This window comes from Danio rerio, chromosome 20 (assembly GCF_052040795.2).
Source record: "Danio rerio strain M-AB ecotype USA chromosome 20, GRCz13ab, whole genome shotgun sequence".
Classification (NCBI taxonomy): Eukaryota; Metazoa; Chordata; class Actinopteri; order Cypriniformes; family Danionidae; genus Danio; species Danio rerio.
Window position 1 is genome coordinate 31,101,918 of NC_141040.1, and position 22,012 is coordinate 31,123,929.

The 22,012-nt window shown below is 34.0% G+C and overlaps 1 protein-coding gene across 1 annotated transcript; it reads left to right on the forward strand.

Moving 5' to 3' along the window:
• Nucleotides 1-523: 523 nt before the first annotated feature.
• si:dkey-85n7.8 lies at nucleotides 524-4,738 on the forward strand. Its single transcript, NM_001386316.1, is given in 2 exon segments — nucleotides 524-775; nucleotides 2,294-4,738. Coding segments are annotated over 2 exon segments (231 nt in total). The 5' UTR covers nucleotides 524-655; the 3' UTR covers nucleotides 2,405-4,738.
• The last annotated feature ends 17,274 nt before the right edge of the window (nucleotides 4,739-22,012 follow it).

The window sequence follows — 22,012 nt, forward strand, 5'->3', positions numbered from 1 at the left end:
TGCTTCTAGGGAAGATCGTATTTTAAAATCAACTACTGAAAGGTCATAAGTGTGCCTCCTTCATATATAGGTTTTTACCATACTTATTCCTTTCATCTGCCAGTTTTTAAACCCCTTGTCATTTCTCCCAGGGATAAAACAGCAGCCAAGTAATAATTTAGAAAATGCATAAATGTTCTGTAAATGATTGTGTAGATGTTTCAGGTAATGTTTATTGAAGATTCTATAACATTACAGGAGAAAACCTTGTCAGAACATTCTGAAAACTTTCACTATTCGCAGGGATATAATGTATAAGTCAAATAAACTGTGCTTGTTCTTCACAGTTTTATATCACCACTTTGTATCTAAATTACATGAAATCAAGGACATGGATAAATTGGCTCTGACAATCTGCTTGCAACTGTTCCATCTTGTCTAAAGTGGAAAAGTGGAAAAACAGTTATTACACAGTGCGGGTGGTCGGTCTGTTTAGGCCCCTCCCCAAAAGTAGGCTGGTTTTAGGAGATAAAGTCCATAATATGACAGGATACATCGATTTTCTGTGCAGCAGGAAACCCAGGGGTTGAACCCAGTGGTAATCCTGCTCTCCTTCTCCCTCAGCTTCTCTCTATCCCTGTCTACGGACATCCAAACACAGCACACAGCTGAAGGGATGCTGACCTTTCTGAGGGGAGCAGTGCAGCCAGTGATGGTCAGCAGGACAAGGGATATTGTCCACAAACGCAACTCCAGCATCTACAGCAAACCACCCAAAAACAAGATCGGACCTGGGGTGAGTGAAAAAAAGTTGCTATCCACAGTGGCATCCCTGGTAAATTTGATATAAACTTTTGATCATTTGCTTAAAGTAAAAATAATTGAGTTTGAATGAGAGTAGAGGTTTTATTCTGAAAAGCTTTTTAAACTTTTTTTGATGATGTCGGTGATGTCTGACTGTGGTTTTTAATACTTAGCTGTAGTTCCTAAGACTCCACAATTCTCCAGCTGTGATTCTTTTTGGACATTTTTGACTATTTGAACCAGTGGAAGTGCATTGGGAAAGAGAGACACAAATCCTCTTCCAGGCTAATTCATAATAACCCTTGCAATTGGTTGTAGTTTCTTCATTATTAACCTAATAGGGGAGATGGCTACAGTATTTTTAGTGTTTGTCTTTTTTTTATTAGTCACTTCCTATTTTGTGAATCACAACCTCCTTTGCCTCCAATCACAGCTGTTTTTATTTATTTATTTTTTATCAAATGACTGATTAACTTTGAGTTGTCTCATATGTAAAGTACAATATGGTTGAAAATAAATCTGCTTCTGTAATCCAGGTAGACTTAAAATATGATATCACTGGTAATATACTTCAAATATATTTTGCTCCCGTAAAGTCATAAGGATGGCAATAATTGTGGTTTACTTATATTTAACAAAGTATTTGCTTTTTAATAAAATTGTGCTGTGTTTGCAATGACATGTTTTCAATTAGATCAAATTGGGTTTTATTTGTCGTATTTTAATCAAAAGAATAAAAGGTTAAACAGTAAAGACATTTCATTTATTTATTTATTCATATTTACTACGGATGCTAATATTAGTGGTATCACACAAACTACCCCAGCAGGCACACAATATCATAATATGTATATAGGTCGGAAATCAGGTGACCAAAATTCAATGTCTAGCTAACGTCAAAGAACAACATTATTTTGACGTCCAATAACTGCGTCAAATAACGTTGATGTTTGGTTGATTTTAGGTTGTGTTGAAAATTGACCAAAATTCAACATCGAGCCAACATCTTAAACAATATTGATGTCATATTGAAGTCATTTATTTGTGAGGTATGGCTACCAAAATCCAACGTCTGATAGACGTCATAAATGTAACGCCAACACAACGTCAAGCCCTAACATAATTAGACATTGATATTTGGTTGTATTTAGGTTGGACGTTGGACACTGACGTCAACCCAATCATTTCATTTGAAAACAAAATGCAATGTAACGTTAAGGTACAATGTTAATTTGATATCATGTGGACGTCCTTTGCCTGCAGAAATGGTTCAAAGGTTTGGGCTGAGCATTATTAATTACATTATAATTATTATTATACAAAAAGGGAAGACACTTTAAATAAAATCTTAAATGAAATATTAAGCAGCTCAACTGTTTTCAGAATTGATGATAATAATAGGAAATGTTTCCCAAGCACCGATTAGCACATTAGAAAAAGTTCTGAAGCAGTGTGTATTATCAATGGTAATATTATTTAGCAATAATTGCATTCCTGTTTTTTTCTTCAGCAAAGTTTCTTGATCATGTCTGTGTTTGCCGTTGCCCTCCTGGCCCCCGCTGGCTGGATTCTACACCACATCCCAGAATATCGAGAGAGAGCAAAAACACCACCATCCTGAAAACCATCCACTTCTGTCATGGTCAGCAGAAATCTGGCTTAACTCTAAAGCATTATTCACCTCCACAGAAACAATTCAATCATCAGTATCATGAGTACCTTCGGATGTAACAATATAATATTAAAAATCTGTTATTGTAAAGATAACAATAATAAAATACATAACAGTCCTATCTACAATAAAAAAGATTGAAATGTTTATGATGCCCCATGTGAATGTAATGAGAAATATAATCCTGTGGTGTTTAGTGCCTTAGGACTGTGGCCCTTAATGTAAGCAGTGGCCCTTATTATATACGCTTTCCACTGCAATAAAGTGTGTTTTATACCGTCTGTTTTGGTTGATAAGTTTCACTGGGATAATTGTTCTTGCCTTGAGGGCACCACTTAAAAGTATACACAGAAGTTAGATTGCTTTTCTTGAGGAAAAATTCACTTTGATTATGTCCTATGAGTTTGTAGTGCAGATACTGATAATCATAGATGAAGTTTATAAGGCCGGTGGGCAAATTTGATCATGAGTGGGGTTAAATTTACTAATGCCTTCTTCCCAACCCTCTTTTGGTGTTAAAAAACTGCTGTCAGAATCTAGTAAAGACACAAGCTGAAAAATGTGATGAAAGGCATGGACATAGTTTCCATTTTACATGCAAAATTTACGGAGGAGATTATTTCAGTGAATAATTTGATGTAATTTATAGTTTGTGGTAGTCAGCTTAGATGGGAATCTACTTCATTCTGTACACAAAATAGTTTTGCCATTTAGTCTTCTGCACTTTTTATTTTGTATTTCTGTTGGTATTGAGATACATGCTAAAATAATAAATATATTGTATCAAGATTCATGTTGGTGGATAATTGAACTTTTGAACAACATGTATATAATTGAACAATACAATATCTGTAAAGGAGCTTTAAAAAGATGTGCATTGTGGACAGTGCTTTCCAAATAAATAACCTGACTATAATCTAATATGCCGAAAAAGAAAGCAAATGAAAACAATGGATGCAATCCATACAAACACAGTTTCACTTGTATATCAAAAAGTTAAATGAATATTGTTCCAGATGAACTATAAAATCTTATCTGTGGTAATAAGTGTTACCACAAAGTACTTACGACTTAATGCTTACGACTTAATGCTAATCAGTGTATCTACATTCATATACTTAATAACAAAATGGTTTTATCATTTTATCAATCTCTCTAAAGTTTGTTGTTTACCTTACCAAATTTTATTTTCACTTGATTTTCATTGTGTTGATTTAAAAAACAAATTAAACATTGGCCATGAGGATGACCATGGAACTAATAACTGTTTCAACCAAGGGCGTTTATTTGCTCTTGATATTGGTGCACATCCCTAGAGTGCATGTATTGAACAGCACAAAATTTGTGTTTTTTAAAACATGAATGAAGATTTTAAACACTTAACAATACAAATAACAATCGATGAAGCATGTCATATGCTGCATAACTCAATTTACATGATTTTACTGCAATATGGCTTTAAGCAGGATGGATCGTAGAGAAATTTGGAGATTCATGTGACGCATTTGAACTGTTTTGTCCCTTTTATCTGTCTATGGATTTTTAGCCTTGAGCACATTTAGGTTACTAAGTGTTGACAGAGCATTTTTTATTTCATTTGAAGGCGATTCAATTATTGGTGTGGACATTTCAGTAATTGATGGATATTGGAGGGGAAACGTCCCCTACGTCAATGCCAATTCTAAGCCCTTGGTTTCAACATTTTAACATGTTCCCAAAAACAAAAATGTATTCACCCTTCTGTTGAAGAAAGCATAAAAGAAGATAGCTTGAAGAATTTTATAAACCCAAACCATTGACATCTTTGTTTGAAAAACAATCAGGTTAATATGAAAGTCAGTGATTTTAGGATTACAATATTTTTCTAAATAAAAGACAAAAAACTCTCAGACTCAAAAAGTTACGGGCGAATAAACGATGACATACTTTTCAGTTTGGGATGCCTTAAGTTCAATAATATAAATAATAATTTAATAAAAAAAAACTATTTTGTTTCACTTGTTGATTATAAGTACTATATATAACACTGTTATGCTCTTCATATTTTTTGTTTCTGTATACCCCTGCCATTGTTCTGTATATGTCTTTCATGTATAAAAAACATTAACTCACATATGTAAACACAGCAGTTTTAATGGTTTTACGGTTGTGTTTGTTGACACTGTCGAACTGTGTTCACACGATCAGATTTCAAGTCTCGTTTAACAAGGTGCACATTAATTATAAAGTCCCATATTCCACTTCATTTGTACTGACCTTGATAAATTGCATCATTATGGAAACGAGCTGCTGCCTCGATGCTCTTTACTTTATGCATTTGATTACCTGCAGATCTTTCCTCTCTAACTCCTATTATTAAAAAGAAAACACGCTGGGATTGCTTTATGAACAAAGAAAAACTGAACCTCAGTTCAACACCTTTTTAACTAATGTCAAGGATCATTTCTTACCTTCAGGGGTGGATTTAACCAATAAGCAAGGTAAGCGGCTGCTTAGGGCCCCAGGAAATCTGGGGGCCGCCAATAAATATCTAGAAGAATAAATTATACCTGTAAACAATATATAACATTACCCAGAGATGGATTGTGGCTGGAAGGGCATCCACTACGTAAAAACGTGCTGGATAAGTTGGGACTAAGGGACTAAGCTGAAAAGAAAATGAATGAATGAATAAATATATAACATTGTTTTCTATCATATTTTGTATGTTGAGAGTCAAACTATAAAAATAACATTAATATTATTATTATGATCTAATGTTATGTAATAAATTATTATAATAATAATATAATAAAATAAACAAAAATTTAATTATTACATCTGCACAAATTTGTCCACCACCCCCCAATCATAGAGCAGTCCAGCAGTCAAATTTATTTAAAAAAAAAAAAAAAAAAATTATATATATATATATATATATATATATATATATATATATATATATATATATATATATATATATATTCACACACACACACACACACACACACACACACACACACACACACACACACACACACACACACACACACACACACACACACATCTTATTTTTAGTTAATAAAATTTTACATTTTAAGAAAATTATTCATTTAAAAAGTAGAGATTGCATTAAGATGGAACATAAAAAGACATTTTATGTAATATAAATAAAAACACGTAATTAAACAAAATTTAAATAAAAGTATAAAGAGTGCATTTTAGGTCTGATGGACCCCAAAATGTCCTAAAACACCATTAAAATGTGCTGGTTTTAATGAGTGGCAATGTTTTGAAATTATTATTATTATTTGTTAATTTTAAGACATCTGTGATAGCCTAGATTATTTTAGTTTTGTTTCAACGGAGATATAAAATAAAACTAAGACAATTCTGTGAGATTATGCTTTATTTGGTCGGAAAAATGACATTTCATATTAATGTGATCACATTGAGATGCATTGATTCATTTTGGAGCTCTAGTGGATTCTAGTTTGCTTGAATGTACTTTTAGTGAAAAAAAGTAGAATGGGTGCATTTTAGAAATGGACTGGAATTGCTTAGGACCCTCAAATCACTATATGCTAACCTATTTTGGGAGGCTTGAGACTCACACAGAAATCAAGGTAAGCACCCCCTGCTGGTGTAAATAACACAGTACAGTAGACTTAAACCTGCTCAGCTTCAGTACAGTTGCAACGTGAAAGCAGTCGGCAAACTACCACCCACACTGAGTATGTGGAAAGGTCTGTTTACTTGAGGAAAGCACACAGAACACTGATGTGCTCGATAGCATCCAAAACACAAATATGATACGGCCAGTGTTTGTCCAGAGTGTTTCAGTCCCCTTAGGAGCAAAGGAAATCCTACTATGTGATAGAGGGAGGTCATAGCGGTTAAAATGTTTTGTTTTTATCATGAAGCTGTTCACTTTGTTCTGACAATGTCTTGTGGTATGAGAATATAGGTGAACGAGGAAATTGGCTTATTTCATAAAATCGCATTACTATTTCTGTTATAGGCTACATTTCTTTTTTGGCATAGAGCAATTAAAAATTAAACTGACAGTATGTCCATCTTTCAGGCAGTGACCCTGGTCTCAAGCACTTTAGAATCCCCGTTGCTTGTTTATTTTTCCAGAAGAGCAGGAATGTTGAGATTCAGCCTTATTGTAACATCAATTTATTTCTGTTCTTGAGATTTAAAAAAAATACAAGATGTTTTTCTATTTTCAGAGCAAAACAAGAATTTAAGCAAACAATGCTATTAGTTTTGAGAAAATGGCATTAGTCATATATATATATATATATATATATATATATATATATATATATATATATATATATATATATATATATATATATATATATATATATATATGACTATGTGTGTGTGTGTGTGTGTGTGTGTGTGTGTGTGTGTGTGTGTGTGTCACGAAAAGTTTAGCTTCTCAAGCGATTCCCACTACACTAATTCACACGCACACGCGCACACACACACACGCAAACACACACACACACACACACACACACACACACACACACACACACACACACACACACACACACACACACACACACACACACACACACACACACACACACACACACACACACACACACACACACACACACACAGGAAGTTCACCTCATAAAAAAATACTACACCATTTACTGTGCCTAAATTGATTTCAAACCCTAAAGAGTTTTTTCTTTCTTCTGTTAAATACAAAATAATATATATATATATATATATATATATATATATATATATATATATATATATATATATATATATATATATATATATATATATATATATATATAGTATTATATATATATATGCCTGGTGCTTCCTGGGGCGGATTTACTAATAAGCAAGGAAAGGGCTTTTTTGGGCCCCAGGACTTCTGGAGGCCCCCAATAAATATCTAGAAGTATAAATGATATTATTCTTGTCATATTTTGTATAGTGAGAGTCTAAAAAAACCCTTTTACGTATTAAATATTTTTTAATGTACAATAAAATATAATATTATTATAATAATGTAATGTTATGTAAATATAATAAAATGAAGTAAAAAAAACAAACCACCCTCAATCATGGAGCAGTCCAGCAGTCAAATTTATAAATATTAATTATTTTTTGTTGTAAATTCATTTTAAGAGATCTTTTATTTAAAATGTAAATCTTACATTAAGATAAATGAAAATTGAGTAACATAAAAACTGCAAAGTAAATGAAAATTAAATAAAAGTACAAAGAGTGCATTTCAGGATTTGGGGGCTACTTGGTTGGAGTCACAAAATTCACCCCTGGGTACTTCCATACTATGTAAGTAAAAGGGTACCACCAACATCATTCTTCAAAATAAGTTATTTTGTTATTCTCAGAATAAAGAAACTTAAAATTGCTTTTGAAGAAGTATGAGGAAATGATGACAAAGATATACTTTTTGGGTGAAATATCCTTTTAAATATAAAGGGGATTATTGCAGCAATGTCAAAGAAGAACCATTTTTAATCCCCAAAGAACTATTCAGAAAAGAGCTGCTGAAACAACCATGTTTTCCTTTGAGCAAAGAGCATTTTAATGATCTAAAGAACCCTTTTCCACAATAAAAAAGCTGTTATGTTTTTTCTTTGATTTTAATATTCATGTTTGAGTTTGATACAATAAATGATAGTCTGAAATTAAAACAATTAATAGTTAGATAGATAGGCAGATAAGTATTTAAAAACTATTAGGTGCATTTAAACTATTAAGTTTTTTTTTTAACTGTAGCTTCATTGACAGTAGTTTAAATCGCTCCGATATCCCTGTGCATCTTTCATCTCAGTATATCCTTTTAGAACAATTTTATTTTCTCCAGGACACTGTAAAACAATGCTGGGTTCCACACAAATCCTTCATGCTGTCCCAACACAAATCGATGAGGTTAACTTCATCCCCCTTCACCGAATTAGCTCTATCACTGTCTCTTCACACCATCAATAGCTTATGTGGTGAGCACATGGCGCCGTTGTCCTGTGGCTGCCGTCGCATCATCCAAGTGGATGCTGCACACTGGTGCTGGTGTAGAGAGACCCCCCTCATGATTGTGAAGCGCTTTGGGTGTGTGGCCATGCACAATAAATGTGCTATATAAATCCACTTTTCATTACTTTACATTACATTAACTTAATCATTTGTACATATTATAGTGGATTGAACATAAAACAATTAAGTTGTCCCAAAAAACCTTAAGAATTGTGTTGTTTCAACTCATTTTAAATAAGTTTGTAAACTTATTTGTAAATAAGTTAAACAACTTAAAAAAATAGTTTGAACAAGCAACAAAAGAAATATTTTTGAGTGTATACTAAGGCCAAAAATTACCCTCATCTCAACCAGACCTCCCATGTACTATGAGATACTGCTATAAGTGGCCCGGAGAAGTACAATGGTTATTTTGTTAAGCTCTGTTGATTATGGAAAATCAAGCAAAGCTTTATTATCATTATCAAATACAGATTAGCCATCACAAACCCCTGCACTTCCGGTCACTAAACAGTGTAGCCTACAAAAATAAAAAATGTGATGCTTGTGCATATAATATGCATTGTAGAAATATTTATTCTCACACACCTGATCTGTACACTCAGCATACAGAATTATGCTTCTTTCTCTTTTTCTTCTTTCACTTGACATCCTGCAGCCAATCTCTCAAAGATTAACATGTAAATAGCGGCAACACTGTCTCTAGAGCAAACATTGTTTCCTGATATTCTCATAACTCGGGACATAATGTTCTTTTCCTCCTGGTCGCAGCTAAATAAGACTGATTAGATGCAGTAGTCTGCTTCAGACTAGCAGTGTATCTGTTTAATAAAAAAATGACTGGCGCACTACACATATGCATTTACGTACTGCACAGAGATGAATTCTCAAGCATGTTCATGGACAGTAATGAGGGTTATTTTTGTTGCCTTGAGGCGAGGATGAGTAAGATAGAAGATACGTGACTACAGTCGTGTGAGTGTGTGTGTATGATGAATAAGTGAGCCCTGGGTGAAATGGTCTCTGGGGGTGTGTGTGTTTGTATCTGTTTGCTGTGAGGATGTACACACAGTTAAGGTGTCATAAGGCAAATGCTTTCCCACACTGTGGAAAATTAAAATGACATATTTGTTTATGTGTTGGAGAGATATTTTTCCACATTATTTTTATTTATACAGTATAGTACACATTTCTAAACATTTAAAACAGATTTTCAATTAGAGACCCTAAAGACGTATTTTTATGAGCAGAAAAGAATTTAAATAAAATATGTCAGCAAATGAAAATACATTATTTGTACAGTTTAAAAACATCAAGTTATTGCAGCTTGACTCAATATATTAACAGGATAAATAAATTATAAAGACATAACCCTTTATTTTTAAGTCGGAAATAACTAAAAAAATAGTTTTAAAGGTTTAAATATAGTGAAAACTCAGTACACTGAAGGCAATTACACGAAGTGCACTGATTTAGTGCTCTCTTGTGGTGTAACACTGGTAGTGACTGAAATTACACACACACAAGACATATGTTTCAAGTAATTCTGCAGCTACATTTTTGCAAACTTTATTTATAAAATAAGTAAATCTAACGCCAGGATAACCAGAATAGGTCGAGAGGCAAACACAGAAAATTTATTAAAAACACACACTGAATAATAATTCAATACAATATTGTTATAAACCCCAGCCCTCATCAAAAACACACAAAGCAATCAAGTATACCAAAAACCTTGTCTAATTGTTTTTGTAAATATATACTTTTATTAGTTTTGACAAAGAAAAACAAAGATCAGACAGACCAAACCCATCATGTAACAATAATCTGTGCAAAATGGGAAAATTGGGACATACAAGACATGCACACACTGGCCACTTTATTAGGTACACCTATCCAACTGCTTGTTGATGCAAATTTCTAATTAGCCAATTAACTGGCAGCAACTCAATGCATTTAGTCATGTAGACATTGTCGAGGCATTCTGGTGCAGTTCAGCAACTAGTAGGGTCAGCAACTGCGTGATGCTATCTTGTCAGTATAGGCCAAAAGTATGGTTCCAGTACCTTGTTGAATCTATGCCACAGAGGATTAAGGCTAATTCTGAAGGCAAAAGGGGGTCCAACCAGGTACTAGTAAGGTGTACCTAATAAAGTGGCCAATCAGTGTATATAACCTACAAAAAGACAGCAATGGATGTAAAAGAAAAATTTATTAAAAAATTAAAAAAGATTGTTAGTTTTTATGTTGTTTTAGAAGAAAAAAAAATTCTTTCCAAATGTAAAATGGAGGTGTCCAAGAAGCCAGTCAGAAAAAAGTGGCCTAACGGTGACACTTTTGAGTATTAGTAAACTGTATTCTTAATATCTTTTTATACTGCTCCTTCAACACACATTTAACTGACTATATGAAACTTCGCAAGTACATGTCAACTTACACTAACCCTAACCCCAACCTAACAGTCTACTAATAATTTAATAAGAGTTGGCATGTAGATTCAATGTTACTTAAATTCAACAAACGGACTATCAAAATAAAGTGTAATCCATTTTTCTTTCAAACTATTTGTTAATCAACAGTTTCTTGTAGTTTATAATTCAATTATTCCATTTATTTAGACGTCTTAATCACATTACCGGGCCTTTCGATGTCAACCTTACGAAGGGGATTTTATTGACATATTTGAACAGAATGGGTCTGGGTTGGTTCGGTAAACAACTGTATGGTTCAAAATGAGCTCCTAGAAGTTTTTCTGTTTTTGCACATATTTATCTCTTTATACAATGTTTCTTATATACTGTTTTAAACTACTAAAAATCTTAACAAAGCTTCTCTTAAACTGCGGAATTACATTTTTACAATCAAAAGTTTGGAGCAGAGATCAAGGTCTCATAATGCAATTCGAAAGCATGATGCATAGACAGTTATAAATAAAAGATTTCATATCCAATAATAAAGACAATATCTAGTTAAAAAGATGCATTTATAGATTTGATGCATTTATCTTTTGTACGTTTTAACACTTTCCCCCTTTTTTTAAACACTCTCAGTCAAGAAAGTAAATAAAGAGAAAGAGAAAACCACACACACACACACACACCCGTATATAGACAGGGGTATTCCCCAAACAAGTCACTATCACATCCCAGTGGCAGATTATTAATACCTCACAGAGCACAGAATAAACAGGATGAAACCCTTTCCAGCCATAGTGGCATCAGACCGTAGCCTGAATGTCCCGTCTTAATACAGCCCCTCTAAATTTAGCCGAATGAATAATGCATCATACCGTTGTAGGCCTCTACTTTAAAAATATGACCTAAAAATAGTCATCTAAAAGTTTCATAAATATAGACACAAGTCTCAGATATGACTGGTATAAAAATAAGTGAGGCCTTTTGTGTTATTCCCATCTTGTATTTCTCTGTGTCTCACATAGTATTGTTTTATATAATTTAGTGTCAGCATAAAGACTTAGAAGGAGGGTAAAAAAAATCCCTGCTGAAACTGCATTGCCATCATTACAGCTTCACAAGAGAGATAAATGCTATTATCAACATTTCACTAAAGTCATCGCTGGGTTTGCTAAAAGCTGTGTGTAGCGTTGCGATATGAAAAAGCTGACGTATCAAATCCATTCAGAGGTTTGGAAATGAAAGATACGTTGCAGAGTCATCTCTTCTCTGTGTTAAGAAATGTTACACAGCCTCTGTGGTCATCATAAATCAGCATAAAGACAGCAAAAGAGGCAGTGAATGTCATTTTAAGGGGGGGATGCCATTGAAAGATCACTCTGCATTTCAAGGCCCCCAGCAGATGGAGCCTTTGTGTAAAAGAGAGCAGTGGCCTTTCTCTAACTTGTTCAAGGCTTAACCGCAATGTCACTACAGGATGGTGTGTTATTTTTGGATCAAGAGCCTTTGTTTGGTAATTATTTTCTGCTTGACGGGAACATCTGTTAAGAAGCACCACGTGCTACATTTTTCCAGAGCTGCGTTTAATGCAGTGACTCTCTGACTTGCTGAAAAGAAACCAAAAAATTGCTTAGATCTTAGCTGCAATCAAAAAAGAGAACATTCAGTGGAGATAAAAATGAGAAAAAAGAGAGAATATTCAAAATTTCTGAGGTCACTATCATTTATTTGGGCAGTTTATTCTGCTGTGGCGACTCCTGATAAGTAAAGGACTAAGCTGAATGAAAATCAATGAATGAATGAATATTTATTTGAATTATATATACTTTCAGGTGAAAATATTGAGCATATTAAATAATTTAGATATATTTTGAAGCACAATATCAAAGCTTAAAGTGCTAGTTCAGACAATTTTTCAAAACGTATGTTATAAATTAGTGCTTCAATGGAAATATTATCAGGCTACAAGAATCCTATTGTGGTTAATAGTAAGTTTCTTCTCCTCAGTGTCAGTATATTGTGCATATTCATAAGCTCTGTGCACTGATGTATACCCCAGAGTCTTTCTTGAAAAGAAATCATGCATGCACTGCATTCTTATGAAAGCACACAATATACTGACACTGAGGACAAACAACTGTTAAATAAATTTGTTGTTTTTGTTTCATGTGCGGACAAAAGTATTCTTAGCTAATAATAAACAAATTGAACCACTGAAGGCATATGATCTGTTACGTGGATTTTTTTTTGCAACTATCTGGACAAACTTGCTTTCTTTGGAGAATGAGGGAGCTCTCAGATTTCACCTATAATCTCATTTTAAGTGTCGAAGCTGAACAATCTTTTGGGTAAACTAACCCTATAAATGAGAATAAAAGAACACTAATAACAAGTCTGAAACACCTTTCATTAATAATCAGACAAACTCAAATTAACCTGCAGTGGGGCCTAAATTTCCAGTTTTATCTGACTTGAAAAGGCTGTTACAAACTGACTTGAAAGGTGAGTCATTCTAAAATAACTGAAACCCTCTGACAGCAGATTTTACGGATGAAGCCTAAAGGGACGACCCCTTCAACCACAGCAAGAGAAATTGAATGTTCTAAATCTTTAATAAATTTTATAAATCCTTAAAAATCATTACAGTTCTTCTTCTTGTTCAAAAGATGAACTGTGATTGGCACAAAGGTTTGTTTCTAGATTAGTTGCCTTTCCTTTCCTATAACGGCATCCAGATATAAAAAATTTGAAGGCATGGTTTAAACAACCGCCATGGTTTACAACTGATTTTTGCTTCGATTCTATGATTTTACCTGCCATATTTATAACCATATTTCATTTTACTTTGTTAACTGACTTGATTTGGCCAATCCAGACAGCAATATTATACCCCAAAATGCTTTCAACCGAGCTAACATAAACTTTTCGTAAAACGTCTGTAGCTGCATGGTCTACATAAAATGATAGCCATGGTTCATGCTCATGTCTTTGCTGTTTATTTGTTTCTCTTTCTCTTTTTTTCAGTAGACACCATGAAAACTACAAAAAATAAGGCATATAGGATTCAAAATCTGCATTTCTCAGTCCTTTTCACAGTCTCTCATTTAAATGTCCGCTGGTATGCATATGAACGTGTGACAACTCTGAACCCAGTAACATCAGTCTTTACACACGACATCATTCATGTAAACTCACATAAAACAATACTATACACAAAATGTCACAGAATTAAACATAAATTACCATATGCGTCCTCTTAGATCATGCAAATTAATGAATTTTCTCTGGCTCCGTATCGTTAGTTTCTTCTGCCACCATGTTAGTTTGACCAATACTGCAATGGCCCAGCACTTCCCTTAATTTAAACATGTGATCTGTTATGCTCCAATAACAACTCTTTCTTTTAAAAGCCCATAACTTTAAACAATTCAAGCATATCATACGCTTCTTATGATATACTGTCACATTCTTTAATATTAGTTTATAGCAGAAATTAATAAAGCAAATTAATATGAGTTTATAACAAAAACACACATATATACAACTTTCTGAAAACGTGTTCTTGACATTTACAATGTCAACAAGGTGTCAACACTGAACAGGGCCACTGTTTAACAGTCGGGAAAAGGACATGTAGGAGACAATAGAAGAAAAACAACATACTACTGAAACGAAGAGGTCATAAACAAATCTACATATATAATTTAAATATACTTTGGGCTTTACTCATTTTTGGCGCAAAAATATTTTGTTCGAAATGCATTTTAATAGATCAGTTTAGTGACTGATGCAACGACTTACTCATTAAGATGTCCTTTACTCTTGAATAAAACACACACGCAATGCTATCTACTGTACTGTAAACAATCCAACCTTTACAAAAATGACCAGAAAATGCCCAGACGAGTGGGTTGATACAATCCCAGTGCTGTTAGACTATTATGTTCAGTGCTCTTGGAACCCAACTCGACCAATCAGATTTGAGGACTGTCACTAACTGTTGTATAATGCTTCATTGCTGATGGGCATACGTTCACACAGCATTCCCATCATGTGTGGTACATCTGATTTCAAGGCTGAGCTCAGTCAATGGCTCTGCCTGACTGGCGTGCTTTAGACTGAATCCAAATGACAAACGAGGAATGAAAACTCAGCTTAATTAGATCAAAGACAGCTGGGGATTTTATGCATTCGCAATTTTTACTGTTTGGAAATGTCAGATCTCTGCATGCATAAGTAACTATGAAAAGGCCGAATAGGTGAAAAGCGAGGCAATAGAAAGTCTGTCTTGTGTTGAAAACAGTAGACCATCTGACATTTTTGTCATATTCTTGTTTCATAGCTTGCAGATGGCTGTAAATTTGTGAACAAAGATGGATAGTATAAGCATTATGTTATTTCAAGGACAGCATGAAGACATTTGAAAACCTAACATGCAGCGGTGGAAAATAAGTATTGAACATGTTTTTTCCCTGGAAATAATATTTCTAAAGGAGATGTTGACATAGAATTGAACCAGATTTTGGTAGAAAAAAACAAACAATACAAACATAAAAATAAAACAAAACAAACAAAAAATTTAAAAAATGGTTCATGTGTAATAACAATTAATTGGCATAAGGAGAGAGTACTGAACTAAAACATATTTAATACTTGATATGAAAGGCTTTTATGGTGATGGCAGCTTAAAGATGACAGTATATGGAGAATGAAGTCACATGAATTGCTCAGGTGTGAGTTTTTCACAGACTTCAGCAGAGTGTAAAAATCTTTATAATTCTGTGGGTCTCGTCTATCAAATTTGATCTTTCATCTTTATTTTCTATTTTATTCAAGTCAGGTGACTGTCTGGGCCATTCTACAGCTTGATTTTCATTCTCTGAAAGCATTTGAGAGTTTCACTGCAAAAATGATGTCTGCAAAATTATGGCAAACAAGTTATACATGTTGAATTTCAACTTAATTTGTTTGTTCAAATTCAGCCCAAATAAATTGTTTACAACCACTTAACTTAAAAAAAGAAAAATTGTAAATCCAAGGAATCATCTTTGAAATTTTTTGTTCATTGTTCCTTGCTGTGTTTTAGATCATTGTCTTGCTGAAACGCTGGTTTCATCTTCATCATCCCAATAATGTAGTCGTTGGACTTAACAATAACATCAACACAATACGAAGGACAGAGGCTTGCTGAATAACTACTGAGAGATTTTAGCTGCTTTCTTCATGTGTTCAACACTTTTTCTTTGCATCATTTAATTTTATTACGCACAACTTAATTTGTATACTAATTAGATTTGTTTTCTTTGCATATATGAATTTCTTTGCTGTCAACATCTCAGTTAAATTTCAAGTCAACAGCAACTTTAGAAATATGTTTTCTGAGAAAAATGGTGAAATGTTCAATACTTATTTTATTAATTGCAGGTTTATTTCAGGTATTTTCCAGTCATTTTTAAGTAGAATGATATACAACAAATGTGTAATTTACAGAAAACTGAATCTATTAATAATGTAAAATAATGCAAACACTTCAATATGACAGAAAATGAATCATGCTACTAACTGTTGTTTAGCTTATTGTTAAACCACTTACAGACTTGTAATGTGTATTGTAATGTAATGTGTTTTTATATAGTGCATTTATTGTGTATGGCTATACACCGAAAGCACTTGACACTCTTGACAATAACAGAGTTGACATTTTCCCACCATTTTGTGCTTTAGCTCAAGATACTAACCTGACACCACATGCATGTCTAAAACAGCATTTTATGTATTTCATTATATTTTTGTTTTTAAAAAAGTCAATGTGAAATTCACTAAAATATCAAAACGATCTCATGGCAATTCATGACTTTTTGATTTATTGGCTAATACGTATGAATTCGAACAACTGACAATTTAAATACAATCCCATTCATACAATTTAGTATGATTTGCTTATCCCTAACGATGGTTGGCTTTAGGGGTGGAGTTGAGTGCCATGCCTACTTTTTAAAATCCTACTGAAAGACTAAACTTGTACAAATTTGTACGAATTAGCCACTAAATTGACAAAATGTAAAATAGTTACATTTCCTGGTGAGATCAGGCTGGAAAATCCCAATAAGAGAGTTGACCAATATCTACTATTGATGAACATTAAATATTTAACATACATAACAAACCAAGGGTGTAAAATTAGCATTGACAGATGGGGCATGTCCCCTCCAATATCCACAGATTATTTAAATGTCCCCACCAATAATTCAATTGCCTCCAAGATAAAATAATGCTTGATCAAAATTGTCCTGTCAGGCTTACTGTGCAGGACTCAGGTGAGACATGGACATGAGCAGCTACATTTCAAAGAAAAGTGTCACTTTTTTTGTCACTTAAACTCAAGTTCACTACAAATCCACCATAATAGTAACCATGGATGTGCAATTAATATAATTTTTTTTTTTTTTTTAATTTTGGCCTCCACAACGGTTATGAAAAAAACAACAATCGAAATAAAATGGTTGTGTCATATGCCTCCCCCTTTCCAAAAGGTGTCAAATTAGGTCGCTAAAAACACATCAACAGAAAATCTACGCTCTCTCAACAAACTTAATGAATATTAAACATGCCTGAACACCTTCCAGAGACATTCCAAAGCCTCCCACTAAGTCACATGTTTTTTCTATCAGTGCTTAGATTGATATGCCTTTTTTATAACAAATGTACCCGTTACAATGGTTAAAAAACAATTAAGAAAACAGATGTTTCTTGTGAATGTTGACTTAACTTAGTAGTGTAAACATATAAAAAAGAAAATTAGACTTAATTATTTTATAGTAATTGAAGCTGAATGTATGACTCAGTATATGGTGATAGTAAAAAATGGTTAAAGTTAACATTTTCAAGACAAAATGTCACACAAGGACAAGCATTTACTTGATATAATTTGTCTTATTATTTAAAACTGTTTCACTAAAGATAATTGAAGCTGAATGTACGATTCAGCAGGCAGATAGCAAAAAATTGGTTAACATTTAAGTTAACATTTTCAAGACAAAATGTCACACGAAGGCAATCATTTTTTTAGCAAGAGCTTGATAAAATTTGTGTTTTTATTTAAAGCCATTTCATTAAAAATACATGAAAAATAACAAGGTTTATCATGGAGATTAAAAAATCTACCCACAATTCTAGAATCTCCCCATATACCTTAACATGTTATTAATTCGGCTTCAACTTCATTCCTCATTTATATGCAACATCTGGTGGTGAAGGTAGCTGATTAGCGATTTAATGAGATGACTTGGTAGTGAGTGTAAACAGGACCAAATGACTAGGACAAAGTGCCTTTCATGTTAGGAGAGGACCTGTCTGTATCATTATGATTTGGGATTGATTCAGTTAGTCTGGATATAATTTGTGGTCAAATTACACGTTACTGGAATACTTAATTAGCCTTTCAGCATTCACGTGTGGTTTACTAGCATGTTCACTTATTTATGAAATCAATCAGCTGTGTAATCACACTCTTTTTCGAGGATTCCAGGCCTAACAGGATCTCATTAACTCTGGTCTGAAGCATCTACTGTTGTGAATTCATTTGTCATGGAGTGTCAGAAACGTTAAGCCTTACTGTGCAAAAATTAAATTTAAATTTATTTTCTTTTACAGACAAGTTTTAAAATTGCAGCTAACAAAACTTGTAACAATGCATTATTGTCTAATGCATTGTCTAATATTAGAGCTTGCTTTTGAAAAAAAAAATTTTGATAAAAAGTTTTAATAGTTTTCCTATTTAAAGCTTGACTCTTGGGTGTCACGGTGGCACAGTGGGTAGCACGATTGCCTCACAGCAAGAAGGTCGCTGGTTTTTTCCCTGGCTGGGTCACTTGGCATTTCTGTGTGGAGTTTGCATGTTCTCCCTGAGTTTGTGTGGGTTTCCACCGGATGCTCCGGTTTCCCCGACAGTTCAAAGATATGTGCTATAGGTGAATTAGGTAAGCTAAATTGTTCGGAGTGTATGTGTGTGAATGTAAGAGTGTATGAGTGTTTCCCAGTGATGGGTTGCAGCTTGAAGGGCATCAGCCGTGTAAAACATATGCTGGATAAGTTTATTCCTCTGTGGTGACCGCTGATGAATAAAGGGACTAAGTCGAAAAGAAAAAGAATGAATGAATGAGCTTGACTCCTCTCTAGTTTTTATGATTAATAATAATATCATTGATCCTGCTGTAGCCATATTAAGGCAGCAAAGTTTCTTGACTATTACGCTGGAATGAAAGCTAGCGATGTCGATCTAGAAAATTAACATTTTATCAATTTTGTTCAGTTTTAGAACAGAATGAACCTACAAAAGAGTCAAGAGTCAAAGGAAATTTATTGAAACTCTTTGGTCGTTTTGGAGTGCAATGCTAATGGTCTAATCCGATTCAATGATTTATGCTAAGCTAAGCTAAGACAGAGATTGGCTGAAAAATTAAAAATGGGTAAACTTAACTGGACTGTTCCTTTAACTCACTTTTAAAATATAGGCATCAGTATATTCATTTATTCCCGCCACCTGGACTCACCTCATCAGCACAAACCACCAGCACCTGCGGACAATCAGAGGGAGAGGATTTAAGCGCAACAAAAATAGGACCCTGTGAGCTACAAACTCCTGACTTAAGCTATGGTCAAACTACAGTTTGTGCATGCGAAATTCTGTAGTAAGCTGCTGCGAAAAAGGGGCGGGATTAAACAAGATGATTAGACATTTAAAAAGTGATTGCTAAATATTTTAAATTTCTGTCCAGAGAGGTCATGTTTTGATCCTCGATTGGTCTCACGCAGTCAAGATGCAATTTCGCAGGTCAGAGGTCACCAAGCTTGAACTTTGCAACACAGCGAACTGCAAAACTTGATGCACAAACTTGTGTTTCTGATCTGACGCATTCGCGAGTGCATAAATGGAAGTATATGTGGACAAAAGTGCAATGTGACCGCAGCTTTACCCAAACGCTATATCTTCATCCCTCTCTCTACACAGATTCCAGCAACTAAACATGGCATTCACAACCCTCACCAGACTACACCGAACATGCCCCGGTGAACACCCCAATAGCCATTCAGAAGCCTTTCCCGATCACTTACCTTTTCTCTGCAATCTCCCACTGGAACATTTGTAAATGAAACACCCTCCAGGGCTTTCTTTGTGTTGTTTGAGTTCTCTTCCTGCTACAATATATATTTAACAACATAACTGTACAGTACTATATATTTTTAAAAAATAAATCCAGGATGTGCATTTCAAAACCATTTTAAAACCCTTTTGCATTGTGGATGGAAGTTTGCATTAAAAGTGGTCACCCCTTCTAGAGGGCACTGCATGATTCATGCCCTGTTATCCACAGCCAACTGTGCCTCTGTGATGAGGTAAATCAGTCACATCATTTACCCTGCCAGATGCACCTGGCAGCAGAAACCCACTCACTGTCCGCTGTTCACACCACAATCACGACTTCTCTCTGTCCTCCCCAGGCCTTCTGACTCCTCTCACAGCAGCATCTGACTTCTCGGAAACCACTACAATATAACACTCACAAAAGGTGTTTTTCTGACATTTGAAATAACTTCTCGCATCTAAAATTAATTGTCATTGGTGCAACTATGTTCTATAGAGTGATTTGTCTTAGAAATACTTCAAAATAAACTGCTCTGTTGTTGGTTAGATAGCTGTCTATTTCCTTTCATTTTATTTTGAGCAACAGTTAATTTCCAGCAAAGAATTACAGATATTTTTCAATCAATTCTTTTGACTTTGATAACCCTGATTTCAATCAAACATGAATGACATTGGTTTCTCATATTAAAGGTTGCTATATGAACAAAGCTGGTAAAACTTCAGGATCTACTGGGAGCAAAAAGGCAAGATGCATCCAGTCTGATCCTCGGATATGGGCCTTGGCCTGATAATATGCAGCCACTCACAAAGGAAATAAAAAAGGCTTTAAAAATAGAACCGAAAATCTGAGAGACACACTCAGTACTGTCAAATAATTCATTGCTCATTCTATAAATAAACATACACAGCACAATATTAACTATGTAATATACTGCACACTCTTGTTGTTCCGAAGCTGTTTGAAAAGATATTTTGAAGAATGTTTTTTTTTTAATGAAAGCTTGTTTCTGAATAAAAAATAGCAAATGTAAATATCATAGAAAAATGTCACTTTATATTTTACATTTCTGACTTTATTAACAATTAAGAGTCTATATTTGGGATGGCCAACATGGACTTACAATTATATCACAATATTTTCTGGCATTTACAGCAATAATTTAGATGTATCCACTGACACGAGACCTAAACCTTTAGAGAAAAATATTAATTTTCTTTTTTATTTTATTTATTTATTTTATTTTTTTTATTTGTATTTTTTTTGCAAAAAAACAAACCAAAACCCTGAATACCATTCAGGATCATTTAAATTACACAATATTCTGAAGTAGGTTAGAAATAAACATTGCAGGTCAGTGGGCAGAGTTCAGCACACACGTGTAAATTACGCTATTAGTCCATAAAAATTGAACTTGCTTTATTTGTGCCTCAAATTTGATTCATTCGTGCATCAAATTCACTTTACAATAGATGCGGATTCACGTCATGGGCAGGGTTTCTGTCTGCCCAGTGACTATAGCTTTGTTGCAAAATGGCTAACATATTCTCTTTATTGAGAGAATAGCCGTGTTTATGTGCTTTAGGAAGGCTGAAAAACAGTGTATATTTGTTCAGTGCCATGTCTGAGTCCACTAGATCCTTTCAGAGGTGCAACTTGCTCTGTGAGTTCATAAACTCCTAGAAACTATATCTGGATTTCACTCACCTAAATCACTCACGCTTGACGCTTCATCAGTATAAACATACAATGAAATGTTATTTCTGTTTCATTCATGCTGGACAATGGAGGACATATATGTTAATAAAGAAAAGATGTCAGCTATCAGTGCAGTAACACATTTTTATCAAGGAGAGAATTTTTACCAGCATATTGCAAACAACGAGATATTGCCCATCCCTAGTTTAAAGTTATTTAAGGATTATAGGGGTAGTGCTTTATTTGTGAATAGAGAGGTCCCGGAATAAATCAGGATAACAGAT